The sequence below is a fragment of the Panthera onca genome, chromosome B1 (genome assembly GCF_046562875.1).
Source record: "Panthera onca isolate mPanOnc1 chromosome B1, mPanOnc1 haplotype 2, whole genome shotgun sequence".
In the NCBI taxonomy this organism is placed as follows: domain Eukaryota; kingdom Metazoa; phylum Chordata; class Mammalia; order Carnivora; family Felidae; genus Panthera; species Panthera onca.
Window position 1 is genome coordinate 3,731,307 of NC_138342.1, and position 15,047 is coordinate 3,746,353.

The window sequence follows — 15,047 nt, forward strand, 5'->3', positions numbered from 1 at the left end:
GTCTGTGTTCATTTTACAGATGGGGAAACTGAGGCCAGGGAAGCTGGGGAGCGTCAGAGCTGTGTTCACCCGCTCCTCTCCCTAGCCTGCGCTGCCCTGCATGACCAGATGCCACACAAACCCAGCGCTCCCGAGAAGGACGAGACGTGCCTCCCGTCCCTGGGGAGGGGGCTCACCCAGCACGCGGACCACCTTGGAGTCCTGCAGCACCGAGTTTCCGCAGGCGGCCTGCACAGTCACACGCACGTCCCCCGTGTCTGCAAACCGCGTGGTCACAGAGTTCTCCAGGGAGAGCAAGGGCTGCGGGGACCACGAGCACGGTCAGGGCAGGTCCATGCGGGAGAGCCGCCCGCTGCCCAGGGCCTCACCCAGAACGTTCACTCTTTCCCGCTCCGGTCGGGGCATGGGGGCAGCAAGGGGGGGACATGGGGAGGGCCCCCCCAGAGGCACCAGCTCTAAGTCAGGGCAGCCTGGACCCAGTCTCCCAGTGGCCCCTTCCTTCCAGACCTGCTCACAGGGCTGGGCTGGGAGTAGCGGAGTTGGGATTTGAACCCGGAGCTGGGCGCCCTCCTCAACCCCACCCCCCATTCCAGGGAAACGTGATCTGGGGCCTACGGCTCCTCCCGCCCGGCTTCTGGTTCTGGGCCTTCAGTGCTGTTGGGGTCTTTCTGCCTGGGGTGCAGGGCTAAGCTTACTGAATGAGGGAAGGACGCCCCTCTTGAGGTCTCGAGGGCTCCCCGGCTAAGGTGGGCAGCCCTGCCCGCAGAGACCCTCCAGCCCTCCTACCGGTGACTGTCTGTGGCTCCCCACTGCTTACAGGGTACAACCCAGGGCTCTGGGGAAGGCTTCTGAGATCAGGTCCGGCCCCCGTGACCCCCTCCTCCATGAAGCCTTCCCTGACCACACCCAACGCCCAGACTAGAAACGGCCTGATCTTCTGGAGCTCGCAACACCTCACCTGCCCCCTTCCTGTGATGCGTATCACAACTCGGGTCACCTGTCGTGTTCACACCTCTCTCCCCAGGAAAAGGCAGTGTCTGGTCCACTTAATCCTGCGTCGCCACACTTAGACACAGCCAAACACGAGCAGGTGCTCGGGAAGAAAGGCTGGTGTGTGCCCACCTCATGTCATACCCTGTGTCCTTCTGCCCAGGCCCCGGGGCACTGCCCGGCCCCAATGTCACCCAGGTGCCACCCTGTGGGTCCCGGGGCCAGCGCACCTGCAGGCTGTGGCCGATCCACCAGTAGAAGACGGTGAGGTTGGGGTTCAGGGGCAGCAGCACGGCTGTGAGGTTCACCTCCTGGTTGAGGCCGACGACAGGAAGCACTTCGAGGTGCAGGGCCTGCAGGGGGGCTGCGGGGCCCGGGGAAAGGCCGGGGTTAGACGGCGTCAGGGCACTGGCATTTCAGAGGCTGCCTACTGGGCACTGTCACCATCACCTTCGTCACTTCCACCAGCTTCATCACCAAACCCACCGTGGCACGGAGCACCCGGGGTGTGGACCTGAGCCCAGCCTGCCCGTCTCCCTGCCCCTCGGCCTGCCAGCCTGAGGACTGGGGTCTCCCTGCATTCCCCCCAGGACCCGGGGCCCTCTGCCCCGGGGAGGGACTCTTGGCCTCAAAGGGGCGACGGACTTACAGTTGACCTGGACAAAGAGCACCGCCTCGTCGTGCCCCGCCACGTTCTCCGCCCGGACAGACACGCGGTAGACGCCGGGGCTCTCGTAGCGGTGCCGGATGGGCTCCTCGGTCGACGTGAGGTTCACGTACACGGCCTTGAAGCCATCCCCGAGGTCCACCTGGTACTTGGTGGTCAGGACATCACCCTGCGGGAGAGACCACGAGGCCACTCAGGGGCGGCCGTAACACGGACGGGCCAGCAGCGGGTCGTTTACTCATTCCTTCCCTCGCTCCTTTCCTCACACGCCGTGGGCCCGGGCCCCCAGGCACCTGCCTGCCCCGGGGACCTCTGGCCTGGCGTTCCGGCTGAGGAGGGCAGGCACGGCCCGGAGCTGCAGAGACGCAGGAGCGTGGGAGCAGGGCGGCGGGCCCGGCGGGCCAGGGACACCCACTGAGGCCTGAGCCAGGGGCCGGATGGATCTCAGGGCAACGGCCAGAAAGATCCTGTCTGCAAAATTGGGAAACGTTTTCCCTTCTCTGATGCCGAGCGCCGCGGTTCTGGGGTGTTTCTTTGATCCTGTTCTCCGTGGAGCAAGCATGCCGCTCGGACACACAGGATCCGTGCAGCGCGGGGCTCCCTGCACCTGCTGTCCCTTCCCGGTGTTTGAGCCGCTGGGGGTCGTCTGACGGTCTCTGCTCGGGACTGGGGGTGCCAGTCCCCACAGAACCACAGCTTCCTTACCAAGGCACAGGAAATCCAGCGGAAAAAAACCCTGATTTTCTCCAGCTCATAGCAAGAAAGCGTTCTTGCGTTCCGTTTCATGCCCACTCCCCTCCCTCCCCTGCCTGCCTCCCCTTCCCTGCAGGAACACCCTGAAAACCTTGTCCCGGTGACCAAGAACGACACAGGATTAGCACTGGCCGTGTACGAGCCTCTCATTTTACCACCAAGCCCTTAAACTTAGAGACCTTTTCCTTTTGTTTCACTTTCTCCACAAATACAGTTACTGGCTTGAACAGCATCCACCCCCTCAAGTCCACGTCCCCTCCCCCCCCCTCCTCGGAACTCAGAGCTTGGCCTTATTTGGAAACAGGGTCTTTGCAGAAGCCATTAAGATGAGGTCATGCTGGGGTAGGATGGGCCCCATCCAGTGGCCGTGTCTTTTCAAGAAGAGGCGGGGGTTTTGGGACACAGAAGAGACATCGTGTGGTGACAGGGCAGAGATTGCAGGGACTCAGTCATGAGCCAAGGGACACCGGCACCCAAGAAAGTGACGAGACAGGGAAGAATCCCTCCCCGGAGTCTCCGGCGGGAGCCAGGCTCTGCTAACACCTTAAATCAGACTTCTAGCCTCCAAAACTGAGAGCGAGGCATGTGCTGTCTTACATTTGCAGCACATGGTCACTTGTGACAACGGCCCGGGGACTCACATGCTGTTCTGTTCTATTGTCCTCACATGCTGGGCTGGAACCTGGAGGGTCAGGCCGGCTCACCGTTCAGTGCTCCCCGTGGACAGGCAGCCTCACCGGGACGGGGGGAGCGGGGTCTCCAGCCCACCTTGGCCTCTGTGCCCGCAGCCCGCAAGCCAGGCGCGCCTTGGACTGGACCCGGCCTGTGGCTTCGAGGGGTGTGGGGCGCTGCATCCCGCCTTGGGACCCCGCGTTCCTGCCCGTGGGCCACCCGCCAGGCTGACTGATGCACATTGAACTACTCAAACATTTTACTCGGTTAAGAGGACTTGCCGTCTTTCCCCCTGATCAGAAAGGAGTCCAGCCTCAATGCCGGCAAACAGGAAACACAAGGGCAGAGAGGAGCCAGGCCGCCGTAACCCCGCCCCCTGCACCTGCTGTCTCTCCTGTGCTCCTGCTTTTGTCTGTGTGCTGCTGAGCATGTAAGGAAGAGGGGACGGTGGGTTCGGAGGCAGCCCCCAGTTCCCACGCAGCGAAAGGACCCGCACAGACCCCGTGTGCCCCGTGCCACACGCCCAGGGCCAACACCCGCTGGAACCACAATCTCACACCCGGGACACGGACACGGTCGCAGCCGGGGTGCAGACCCACCCAGCCACCACCGGCACCACCAGCAGCAGCACCGCCCCACCCGCTCCCTGGTGGCCACTCATCTGTCCCCCGTCTCTGCAATCTTGTCCTTTCCAGAAGGTCCTATAAAGGGAGTCAGGCGGCACGGAGTCCCTGGGATTGGCTTTTCTCAGTGTAATTCTCTGGAGACTCACCCAGGTGGTGACGCGTGTCAGTGACCTGCTCCCTGTCACCGGGGAGTCATGTTCCACGCCCTGGCCGCACCACTGTTCGAGCAGACGCCCCCTGGAGGACACCTGGGCGTTTCCGGTTTCCGGCTCCCGTGCGGTCAGGCCGCCGGGACTCCCGTGGGCGGGCTCTGCGTGAACACGAGTCTGCGCGTCCCGGGGACAGACGCCCGGGGTGGGGGGCACTTGCTGAGTCACGCGGTGGCGGCTTGTTCTGCTCCGTCAGAAACTGCCAGACCGCTGTCCGCGGCTCTGGTCCCATCACCGCCCCCTTCCGCCGAGGCCACGTGTGAGGGGTCCCGTTTCCCCGCGTCCCCGCCAGCCCTGACGCTGCCACTCTCGCAGGTGCGTCGTGACGAAAGGGCCTCCGCCGGTTTTCCAACCGCGGTGTCGTTTTCTTCCCGGTACCAGCCCGGGCCGGATGTGAGCTGTGTGACTATTTTCCCCGGAACGTACTTCTCATTTTCTTTACAGGGTCTTTCACGGAGCAAGAGCGTTGCCTCCCGCCCACGGCCGATGTGCCCGGTTTCGTTCGCGGAAGGTGCTTTCCGCGTCCGCTCCGCCTACACGTGGCCCAGCCCTAGGTCTGGACGCTTTCCAGCCTCTTCCGAAAGGATTTGCAGTTTTCCGGCTTCCGTTGACCTCTGCGGGCCGTCCTGAGTTGATCTGGTACCGTCTGTGAGGTTCTGGCCGGGGCTCGTTTTTACCGGCGGTTCATCGGCCGGGGACCGTCCTCCCCTCCGCGGGGATGTTTCTCCGCCTGTGGCACAATCAGCTGTGCATTTCCGAGCGGGTCTGTTTCCGGGTCCTCCCTCCATCAGCCCTTGTTTCTAATTCTTACTCACGTGTGGAACTTGGCCCCCGCCCCAGATGGAGCTGTTTCCACCCGCAGCTCGGCCCGTGCACGAGGATGGCCGGGTGTGACTTGTGCGTGTCAGTGTGTAAGTGTGTCTGCGTGAGACGTGTGAGTGTTACACCGTGCATGTGTGCACGTGCGGGAGCGTGTCCACCGCGACCCGAGCTCCCAGGCTTCCCCCCGCGGCCTCTTCCGGTCGGGGGTGTGCACAGAGGCACCTCTCTTACAGGAGCACCTTCTGGTCACCCCCCTCACCTCCAGCCACCCTAGCCCTCGGGGTTGGGACACTGGTGCAGTGGGGCTCACAGGCTCGTCCTGTCCCGAGAATCCACCCATGTGACAAAGCTGTGAGACTGAGGCTCTAGGGGGCAGCAGATGGCCATTTTTCCCGGACGGCTGTGCTGGGACTTAGGCAGCAGGTGGGTCCCCTCTGAGGGTCCAGGGACCCCACCTGGGGAGGGGACACCATCCTCCTGCCACGCCAAGATGCTGCCCTGACAGATGCCCGCTCCCCACCCCGGGGCCACCCCCGGGGCCCCAAGTGTGAATCTCAGGGCCAGGCCCGTCAACACAGGGACTGGAAACAGGCGGGACACGGGGTCCCCAGGCCCGGCCCAGGTCTGGGGGCCACAGACCAGATGCTGTCCATGCAGAGCCCCCTGGCCTGGGACCCAGTGCCAGCTCTGTCACTCGTCACCGTGTGGCTTCGGGCGAGTCACCGCACCTCTCTGAGCCAGGGTTCCCCGATCTACAAATCAGGTGACTGTGCACCCGTGAGCCTGGGCACATGGGCACTCACACATACAGCTCTGTGTCCTCTGGCCTCAGTTTCCCTGTTTGTATGAGACCAGAGTTACTGGTTTCCAACACCAAGGACCTCTGTCACCCTCACGGACCCCACCCTGGCACCGTATTGTGGAGGGCGTGTGTTAATAAAGCACGAACAGTTATAAAGCTGAACTTGCTTCATCTAACGTATCTGTTCACCAGAGATCCCAACGCCCAACGGAGTGGTGTGGACAGGCGGCTTGGGCTCCTGGGGTGGCCTCCCTCCAGGGGGAACAGGCTTGTCCTCCGTGCTTTCCTGTTGTTCGGAATGTCCTGCATGTTGGTAAGTCTTTGTGATTTCTGGTTTTGAATGTTCTACAGTGAGTTTGTTACCTGTCTAATCACAAGAATTAAGCATGCTATATATTATTTTTAAAAGGCCAGAAGAAAATACAAAACTTAACAGTTGTTACCTTGGGGGCAACAGGAGTTTTGGTGATATTTATATTCTTGACATTTTAGGTGTTTTTTCAAATGTTCTACAATGAGCATAAATTCTTTTTAAAAACAGAATACAGGGGCGCCTGGGTGGTTCAGTCAGTTAAGCGTCTGACTTCAGCTCAGATCATGATCTCCTAGTTTGTGGGTTCGAGTCCCATGTCGGGCTCTGTGCTGGCAGCTCAGAGCCTGGAGCCCGCTTGAGATTCTGTGTCTCCCTCTCTCAGCCCCTCCCCGCTGCCGCCCTGTCTCTCTCTCTCAAAAGTAAATAAAAATTAACAAAATGGAAAAAAATCAGAAGAATGCATAACACTTGTACTAAAGAAAAAAAAATAAAGTAGGAGACTGGGAGGGAATTTACATATGTGTATATATTATATAAATTTAAATCTATATCTGTTTATCATCCATCATCTACCTCTAGGCTTAATCTCTGGTTCCGGGATTATAAATAATAATTTTGTTTAACTTCCTGCGTTTCTTAAGATTTCAGATGAACTAAATCAATATCACTAGAGGTTTCAAAACTTGCTGTCCAGGGGCGCCTGGGTGGCTCAGGAAGGTTACACATCTGACTCTGGGATTTGGCTCAGGTGATGATCTGGCAGTTTGTGGGTTCCAGCCCTGCGTCGGGCTCTGTGCTGGCAGCGGGGAACCTGCTTGGGACTCTCTCCCTCTCCCTCTGCCCCTCCCCTGCTTACTCTCTCTCAAAATAAACTTAAAAAAACTGCTGCCCACAGGAGCGAATAAATCTCGGAAGCAAGAGTCCAGTAAGGCGCACACGGGGCCGTGCACGGAAGTGTCCCCGCCACTGTGCCCGTGGCACGGAGACCCCTCCCCCATACCCTCCTCCACCGCCCCCTGGGGATCGTGGATGGGATTCATCCTTTCCACGCTGGACTGGGCCCGGGGAAGGGACTTCCGGTCCACTCGGCTCCCGGGCTTGGAAAAAACCGGCTGGAGGCAGAGGGGACGCCCACGCACGCCCGCCCGCCCCCTGCTCGCCTGGCGGAAGCTGCCCTCTGCAGGGACAGCGCGCGGCTCACCTGCTCCTGCCGCACCACGAACAGGACGTCCTCTCCCGGCCGCACGGCCACCGCGTCGCCGCGGATGCTGACCCGCAGGCCCCGGGGCGGCGTGAGCGGGCACTGCAGCGGCGCCGGGCTCTGCCGCGGGTCCACGCCGCCCTCACACACATTGGACACCACCTTGCGGTACCTGCGGCCGGAGGGAGGGTCAGGGTCCGGGCGGCCCGGCGGGGGAGGGCACGGGCCCCACAGCCCGTCGGGGACTGGCTGGTGGCGAGCCGTGGCTCCTCTGGCGGCCTCCTCCCGGCCCCACCGAGAGCCACCGCTAACCCCTGTCATCGCTGCCCCGGGTGGGAGCTGAGAAGCCAGGCTCAGGGTGGGGTGACCAGGGCCTGCCTCCCTCGCTGGCTGCTTCCGTGTCTGGTCACGGTGCTTCCCACGACCCTAGCACCTGCTCTCGCTGTGGCCGAGGGTGCGACTGGGGCCTTGCTGAGAATTGGGCCACCGGACGCCCCCGCTCCTTCGCGCCACGCATCTGCTGCAGAAGGGTTCCCTTCCCACGGCCCGGCCCTTGCCAAGTGGGGGAGACGGATCACCTCCCGCATCGCGGTTAAGTCACCACTGGCAAGCTCTGGGAGTGGGTCCCTGAGAGAGAGGCTTTCAGCTGAAATCAGGAGGGTAAGCAGGAGAGGGAAGGGCATCTGGGCAGCGAGACCAGCAGGAGCAAAGGTCCTGTGGTAGGTGGTTGGAGCCAGAGTGGGGAGTGGGGCCGGGAGGAGGCTGGAAAGGAGTTGGGGGGGCAGAGACCCACGGGCTCTGGTAAACCTTTTAGGAGACCCCGGGCAAACCACGGCAGGGGTGGCATCATCTGACTTGCTGATGTGAAACTCTCTCAGGCCACACCCGGACTCGGGGCCCCTAAAACTAGCATTATTGCCAAAGTGCCTGGATATGCCCACCCCCCTGGGTCTGGTGGCCCCTCCTGCCCCCACAGCTCAGCCACTGAGTACACATTCAGAGGTTTATCATGCAAAACACACTGGAGTAATTTAGAAGAAACTACACTCTAAGATCTACCCACATCCAGCACCTTAGTGCCCAGAGTGCAACCCTTCACCCTTGATGTGGGACCTGGCGCTGACCCTTCAGACAGGAGTCTCTGCTTGCCAAACCCTAGTGGGTGCACCAGAGAGGCTGGCACTGCTGGGGGGAGGGAAGGAAGGGATATGGACAGGTGAATGGACAGGGGAAGGATGGAAGGATGGAAGGACAGATGGATAGGTGGGTGGAGGGATGATGGGTACATGGCTGGACGGAAGGATGGATGGATAGATGGGTGGAGGGATGATGGGTACATGGCTGGACAGAAGGATGGATGGATAGATGGGTGGAGGGATGATGGGTACATGGCTGGACAGAAGGATGGATGGATAGATGGGTGGAGGGATGATGGGTACATGGCTGGACAGAAGGATGGAAGGACGGATGGATAGGTGGGTGGAGGGATGATGGGTACATGGCTGGACGGAAGGATGGATGGATAGATGGGTGGAGGGATGATGGGTACATGGCTGGACGGAAGGATGGAAGGACGGATGGATGGGTGGGTGGAGGGATGATGGGTACATGGCTGGACGGAAGGATGGAAGGACGGATGGATGGGTGGGTGGAGGGATGATGGGTACATGGCTGGACGGAAGGATGGATGGATAGATGGGTGGAGGGATGATGGGTACATGGCTGGACAGAAGGATGGATGGATAGATGGGTGGAGGGATGATGGGTACATGGTTGGAAGGCAGGATGGAAGGACGGATGGATGGGTGGGTGGAGGGATGATGGGTACGTGGCTGGACGGATGGATGGATGGTGGAGTTTATGCCGCTGAGGCCAAAGCTTGCAACTTCCAGTCCTTCTTCCTCAAGTGCTGTCCTGTCCCTCCCCCTCCCCCAAGGGTCCTAACGGGGATTTTCTATTAAGTCCCCTGAGGTTCTCTTCCCGCTCACGACTTCCTCAAAGGGAAACAGAGTGTCTCGGGGCCTCCCAACCTGCGGGTCTGTCGTTTCACGTGCCTGTCACTTCTCTTCTCAGTTCTGGGCCAGCTCAAAGCACACTCTCTCCCTGATGCTGCCCCACGTGGGCTCAGATTGGACACCCTGCGGGGTTGGTGCCCGGGTTGAAGTCTCGGGAGCCCAGCAAATAGGACAGCCTCAGCCGACTTCTCTTTCTGTGGCTCTGCCCCGGGGAGCGACACGGAGAGGCCTGGGCCACACTCACCCGAGGCTGCTGGTGTAGGTCTGGCCCAGAACACAGTCATCTGGCGGGGACAGGGGGTTAAACCAGAAGTTGGCAAAACACTTGTTGGCATCAGACCCCGAGGAGGGAGAGCGCTCAAATCCGTAGTCGCTGGAGGAGAGAACAGCAGTCAGGAGGCAGGCCCGGGAGGGGACGGGAGCCAGTTTGGGGGTGGGGACCTCACAGCAAGGGCCTGCTATGCACCCATTTGTCGGGACACACAGGCAAGTCCATACAGCCCTGTCCAGCCTGAAAACAGTTACGTTCCAGGTGAGAAGGGATGCAGAGGGGATTCTGGGAACTCATAAGAGAACACTGAGCCCAGCGTGGGTGTCCCGGAGGGCTGCCTGGAGGAGGTGCACTGAATCTCAAGGAAAGAACGGCAGAGCAGTGGACAGGCAGGGAAAGGGAGGGGAGGGGCACCACGCAGGGGGCCACTTCAGTGCTGGTGCAGGGAGGTACAGGGCCAGGTGGCCAGCGCGCAAGGGGGAGCTGGAGGGCAAGGGGTAAGGACGGCCAGGGAGGCAGACGATGGGCCAGAAGCTTTGTGAACCAGACTCTGGAAGTCGGAGAAGGGCTGGGTGGGCGCCGCTCGCCCCCGGGATGCCCTCCCCTATTCCTGGCATCCCCTCCCACCTGTGAGCAGGCCACGGCGTAGTTGTGCACACGTGCCCGTGAGTTCTTTAACGCCCTTCCGTGACGCCGCTGGACTGAGTCTTGGCTCTAACGCACAGAATAAGGCGGCAGGAGGAGCGTGACTCAGACCCGCGCTGGGTGGCGGTGGCTGCCACCGCGTGAAGCTGCCTAGGACGCCCCAGAGGCCCGTGTCGGGTGCGGTCCTCACCAGAGGAAGTCTGACTCCCGGCACCGGCACACCCGGGCCTCCAGCGCAGACGTGAAGCTCTTCCCCTTGACGCACCAGGACGTGGGCTTTCTCTTCCGGAAACTTCTCTGCTGGCCCATGATGCAGCGGTCACCCTGCAGCGGGAGCGCGGCGTAAGGAGCTGACCGAGAAGGGTCGACCGCTCTCCGTTATCTGGGGCTGCTGATCTTGTCCTTCCCCGAAAATAGCTGATTCTCAACCCCCAGGCGGCCACCAAGGCAGTGTCCCCTTTCACAGATGGGGAAACCGAGGCCCGGAAGGGCAAGTGGCGTGGCTGAGGTCAAGCTGGGGCAGCCTCCCTCCCATCCCAACCCACAAGCATCCACTGAGCCCCCACAGCGTACAAGCTCCCCCTGGGGTCACAGGGCGGCTGGAGACCAGGAGAGCAGGCGTCTGTTGAGTTTCTCCGTGTCCCCTGCCCCCGGCCCTCGTGGTGCACGCCCGGTGCAGGAGCTGGGAGGAGCCACGGCCCTCAGGGCACAGGTGGACACACAGCCAGTCCTCAGCCCGTCCTCCCAACAGGCGCCGCCCCCTCCCTGCGACGGGCAGGGTGACGTGGCAGGTGCGAGAGCCGCCCATGCTGAAACCCCGAGCTTCCCCGTCACGCCTCGGGCAGCACAACCTGGTCTGGGCTGCAGGGGCCATTTCCAGCCCTCATTTATTTCACTTAGTGCGACTGTCCCATTATTTGTTCTAGAAACATTTGCGTGCTTGAGATTATGGGGTGGGGCTGCCCCATGCCCCAGTGGGGCATTGGGTAATACACGATGCAGGCACTGTGTTGCCCTCCCATCTTACGACGGCTCCCGGATCCCAAGCGCACGGGCTCCGCGGTGGGGTCGGGGCCTGCGGTCCCCTGAGCCCGGCTGCAGACCCAAGCCCGGAGCAGCCCGGGCCCCACGAGGCGGCCGGAGAACCCGGCAGAAGGACTGGACGTCCGGGGCCGCCGGGGTTCTGGGAAGCCGTCCGGCAGGTCAGGTTCCTGGGGCCGTGCCGGCGGGGGGGGGGGGGATGGCCAGGCAGAGGGGGCCCTCCCCGCCTGCGCCCCGGCCCACCTTCAGGTCGCTGAGGTGCCAGGAGCCGTAGTCTTCCTCACCGCACTGCCTGGAGAACGAGGGCCGAAAGTCCACCTTGACGAGCTCCCAGTCTGAGCGGAAGCTGATGTGGCCGAAGACGCTGGGGAGGGAGGAGGAGGGAAGGGAGGGAAATCACCTGAGCCGGCCCGTCCCGACTCGGGGTGCCAGCCACCTCCCCTGCGGGCCTTGGCGACACCTCCCGGCCCTGGCTGGGCCATCCCGGGGGCCAGAGTCCCGGACCCCCGCCCCCCACCAGCACCGCGCCCAGCCGGCTGCAGGCATGTGGTCCTGGCCTTGGTATCCCCACCATCATCCTGCATCGTCTGTGGCTCCCGGATTGCACGCGTGGCGGTCATCCCACACGTCCCACCCCCCCGCCAATAACCCAGGAAGTGGGTGCAGTGACAGGAGCCCCGGCTCCCAGCAGCCCCCGGGCCCTTCCATAGCCTCCCACGGTCCTTGCTTGTGTGCTGCAGAATGACGGGAGGTCAGGTGGCTGTGGCGGTGCGTTTCCCGCCTCCGTCAGCCTCACCGTGCAGGGGGCGGGTGGGGGGGGGTCTGTGCCCCAGACCCCGGCTCTACCGAACCGGGCCACAGGCTGTTTTTCCAGGCACTGCCGGCAATCCGGAGTAAGGAGTCGGCACGCCGACTCACAGCGGCAGGATGGGAAGGACCTCAGCCTTGTGCTCCTCTCCCGCCCACCACGTGGCCCCAGCCTTGGCGAGCGGAGGAAGCGGGGCAGTGGAGCACCCTGGGTGCTCTCCGGAGGCCAGACCTTCACGGGGCACCCGTGATGTGCTGGGGGCTCCATATATGCTGTCTGGTCTAATCCTCGCCACAGCCTCGTGAGAGGAGTTCACTCCTATTTTCCAGAAAGGGAGACTGAGGCGCAGAGAGGTTGAGTAACTTGCCCAAGGTCACCCAGCCCGTTTGGGCCATTTCCTCTCCGTCAGCACTCAGGAGTCATCTGCTGAGTACCCACTGTGTACCCAAATCCCTCCGTCTTTGCAAAGGCTGCTATTTCAGGGGCTTCCCTGTGATACCCCACACTTGGGCTCCAAATGCCACCACAGAGGAGGGAGCCCAGGCTGCACGTCCTTGATCCTTCTCTAGTCCAGCCTGCAGCATTTGGGACGTATTACCAGAGGTCGAGCACCCGGGTGGGGGAGGTGATACGCCCTGTTGGACTCAGTCCCCTTCTATGCGTGCTGACAGGGACCGGATACTTGGGGAAGGTCAATCATGATCGGAAAGGATGCTGATCCCACTCCAGAATGGCAGAGGAGAAATGTGTGGGAGTGTTTTCTTGGGCCCATGATGGCTGGCTCTGAATGTCCAAGGCTGATATTTGAAGAAGGCTTTTGCTTTCACAGGGCGGCTCTGATCCAGGCCTGGGTTCGTGCCCCGTTTCCTACGTCTGTGACCTTGGGCAGGTTCACTCCCTCTGTACCCCATCCTCCTTGGCTTTAAAACGGGGACGGCGGCCCTGGCCTTTTCAGGAGTGATGGTAGGTTAGCAATGGTTTGTGCAGGGTGCCGGCACACGCAGCGATTTCTCTGCTCCCCAAAACAGTCCCACGAAGTAGACAACTATTATCTTCGTCTTACGGATGAAACTCCCGCCTCTCCAGGCTGGTTCAGGGGCCTCCTCTGGTGTTCGAGGTCCCTGAGCCTCCCTCTGTCCCGGCCTTGACCTTCCCCTGCGGTCAGTCCCCTGGTCTCCTGTCTCCCAAACAAAGCCTGCCTGGCGGGTTACTTAAACAGTCTCAGTAGGGAGATAATCTCTTTAAGGGAGAACCTCCCACTAACGAAGGGACAGGACTGCCCGGCAGGCCTGGGTGGGGCGGGCGGCAGTGTGCTTTCCGGGCAACTTCCCGCCAGCTTAGGCCTGAGGCTGGGGGCTCATCTGCACGGGCCTCTCTGGGGTGTTCAGAAGCGTGAGTGCCCGGCCCGTCGCAGCCAGGGGGAGAGCCGATGAGGTCGCGGCAGCGTGGGGGCCCCACCGTGAGCTGGGAGGGCAGATGGGAGTGTGAGCTGTTAATTAACTAACCAGACGCTTCCAGGGAGTCTAGCCGGGGCATCGCTCCCAGGCGGTAAATCCGTGCCTGCCACGGGGCGCACGGCCACCGCGGGCTGAGCGGGCAGGGGAGGGGTCAGGCCGCCGGGCGCTGTCCTGGCCGGGCCTGTCTGCTCCAGGAATGCTGGAGCCAGGGCAGGGCCGGTCCCGATCACGACGTGGGAAGGCACTGCTCCTGCTCAGCCCACAGCTCGTCCTCCAGCCCGTGACTTAGCCATCCCGTCCCAGTTCAAGGTCACTGCTCCCAAACGCCCAAGACGCAGCTGGAGCCCTGTGCGGCCCTTCCCCACCCCCACCCCCGGCTGGCCCTGGTAAGCCAGCCTCCGTCCCACCGGTGAGGACGTGTGCCACTCTTCTGTTTGGTCTGCCCACCGGACCACCAGCTCCGGGGGTCCTCGGGGTCCTCGGCGCCCAGACAGCGGGTGGCACGTTGCAGATCATGCTGGAGTGACCACGGAAGGGCTGGCCTCCGTGGCCTCTGTGGTGTGGAGCCAGGTGGGCCTGGTCAGCGGGGGGAGGCGCTGTCCCTTCCCCTGCCTGTCCCTGTCCCCTGCCCCGCCTTGGGGAGCCCACGGGGAGAAAGAGGCAAGAGCTAGGGAGGCTGACCGCAGAGACTGGTGCTCACGGCCCAGGCGCCCCGGCCCCGAGCCAAGCAGGGAAGCGTGCGGGGCCCTAACCAGCTTCCACGAACGAGGGCCGCGAACAACGAAGCCTGGAAGCCACAAGTGGGAAGTTTTGGTGTCTGCAGGGTGGGGCTCCGCCACAGGCTCTGGGGAGGGTCCTTCCTGCCTCTTCCGGCCTGGCAGTCCTGGGGTTGTGGCCTCCAGTCTCCACCTCCCGGTCATGCTCTCCCTGCGTGTCTGTCGGCCTCCCTCCCCCCCATAAGGTCGTGGGGTTAGGGCCCCCCCGCCCCCCGACTACTGCACCGTGACCTCGTCCCAGCCGATCACATCTGCCAAGACCCCATGTCCAAAGAAAGTCACAGGTGTTGGGTAGATGTGCATTTTGGGGACCCTCGGTCTCCCCAGTACAGGCGTCATCAATACAAGGCAAGAAGAGGGCACAGAGCCCTGCTGTGTCGCCCCAAGTGCGGCCAGGCACACGTAGGAAGGAGGCAGCTGGTAGAAATGCAGTGTGTCAGGCCCTGGCCTGGCCTGTGGGTCAGCTCTGCCTGAACGAGCCCCCGGGAGGTCAGACTGGCCAGGAAGGAGCCTTCCAGGGCCCGACCCCACTTTCCCCGGTGTCTGGGTGGGAGCAGTCAGGCCCCGGGCAACTGTTTCAGGCCCAGCCTCTCAGATCCCAACAGGGATCACGGTGCCTAGTGCAGCGTTTGGCCCGGAGTGGGGTGAGCTCTCCCTGTGGCCTCAAGGCCCCGCCTGACCCGGGCCCCGGCCTGGCCCTGCCCCGCATGGGCCCGTCTGGGCGTCAGGTCAGCTCTGCACAGCATGCCTCTGAGCCCTTCCAGGTGCCAAGAGTTCATGATAATGATGATGGAGGAGAGGAGGAGGGGGAGGGGGAGAAGGAGGAGGGGGAGGAAGAGGAAGGGGAGGAGGGACAAGAGGAGGAGGAGGAAGAGGGGAGAAGGGGTAGGAGGAGGGGAGGAAGAAGAGGGAGGAGGGGGAGGAGGAAGGGGAGGAAAAAGGAGGAGGGGTGGAGGAGGGACAAGAGGGGGAGGAGGAG

General features: G+C 62.4%; 1 protein-coding gene across 5 annotated transcripts in view; it reads right to left on the minus strand.

Annotated features, from left to right (window-relative positions):
- SORCS2 (sortilin related VPS10 domain containing receptor 2) overlaps positions 1–15,047 on the minus strand; it is a 535,095-nt gene that overhangs the window by 15,824 nt on the left and 504,224 nt on the right. For all 5 annotated transcript variants that reach the window (XM_081795485.1, XM_081795484.1, XM_081795482.1 and 2 more), the window contains 7 exons: positions 11,271–11,391; positions 10,177–10,310; positions 9,315–9,443; positions 7,056–7,227; positions 1,640–1,826; positions 1,221–1,354; positions 177–300 (listed from right to left, as the gene is read on the minus strand). In XM_081795485.1, coding sequence (XP_081651611.1) covers positions 177–300; positions 1,221–1,354; positions 1,640–1,826; positions 7,056–7,227; positions 9,315–9,443; positions 10,177–10,310; positions 11,271–11,391 — 1,001 coding nt within the window. The remainder of the gene's footprint in view (positions 1–176; positions 301–1,220; positions 1,355–1,639; positions 1,827–7,055; positions 7,228–9,314; positions 9,444–10,176; positions 10,311–11,270; positions 11,392–15,047) is intronic.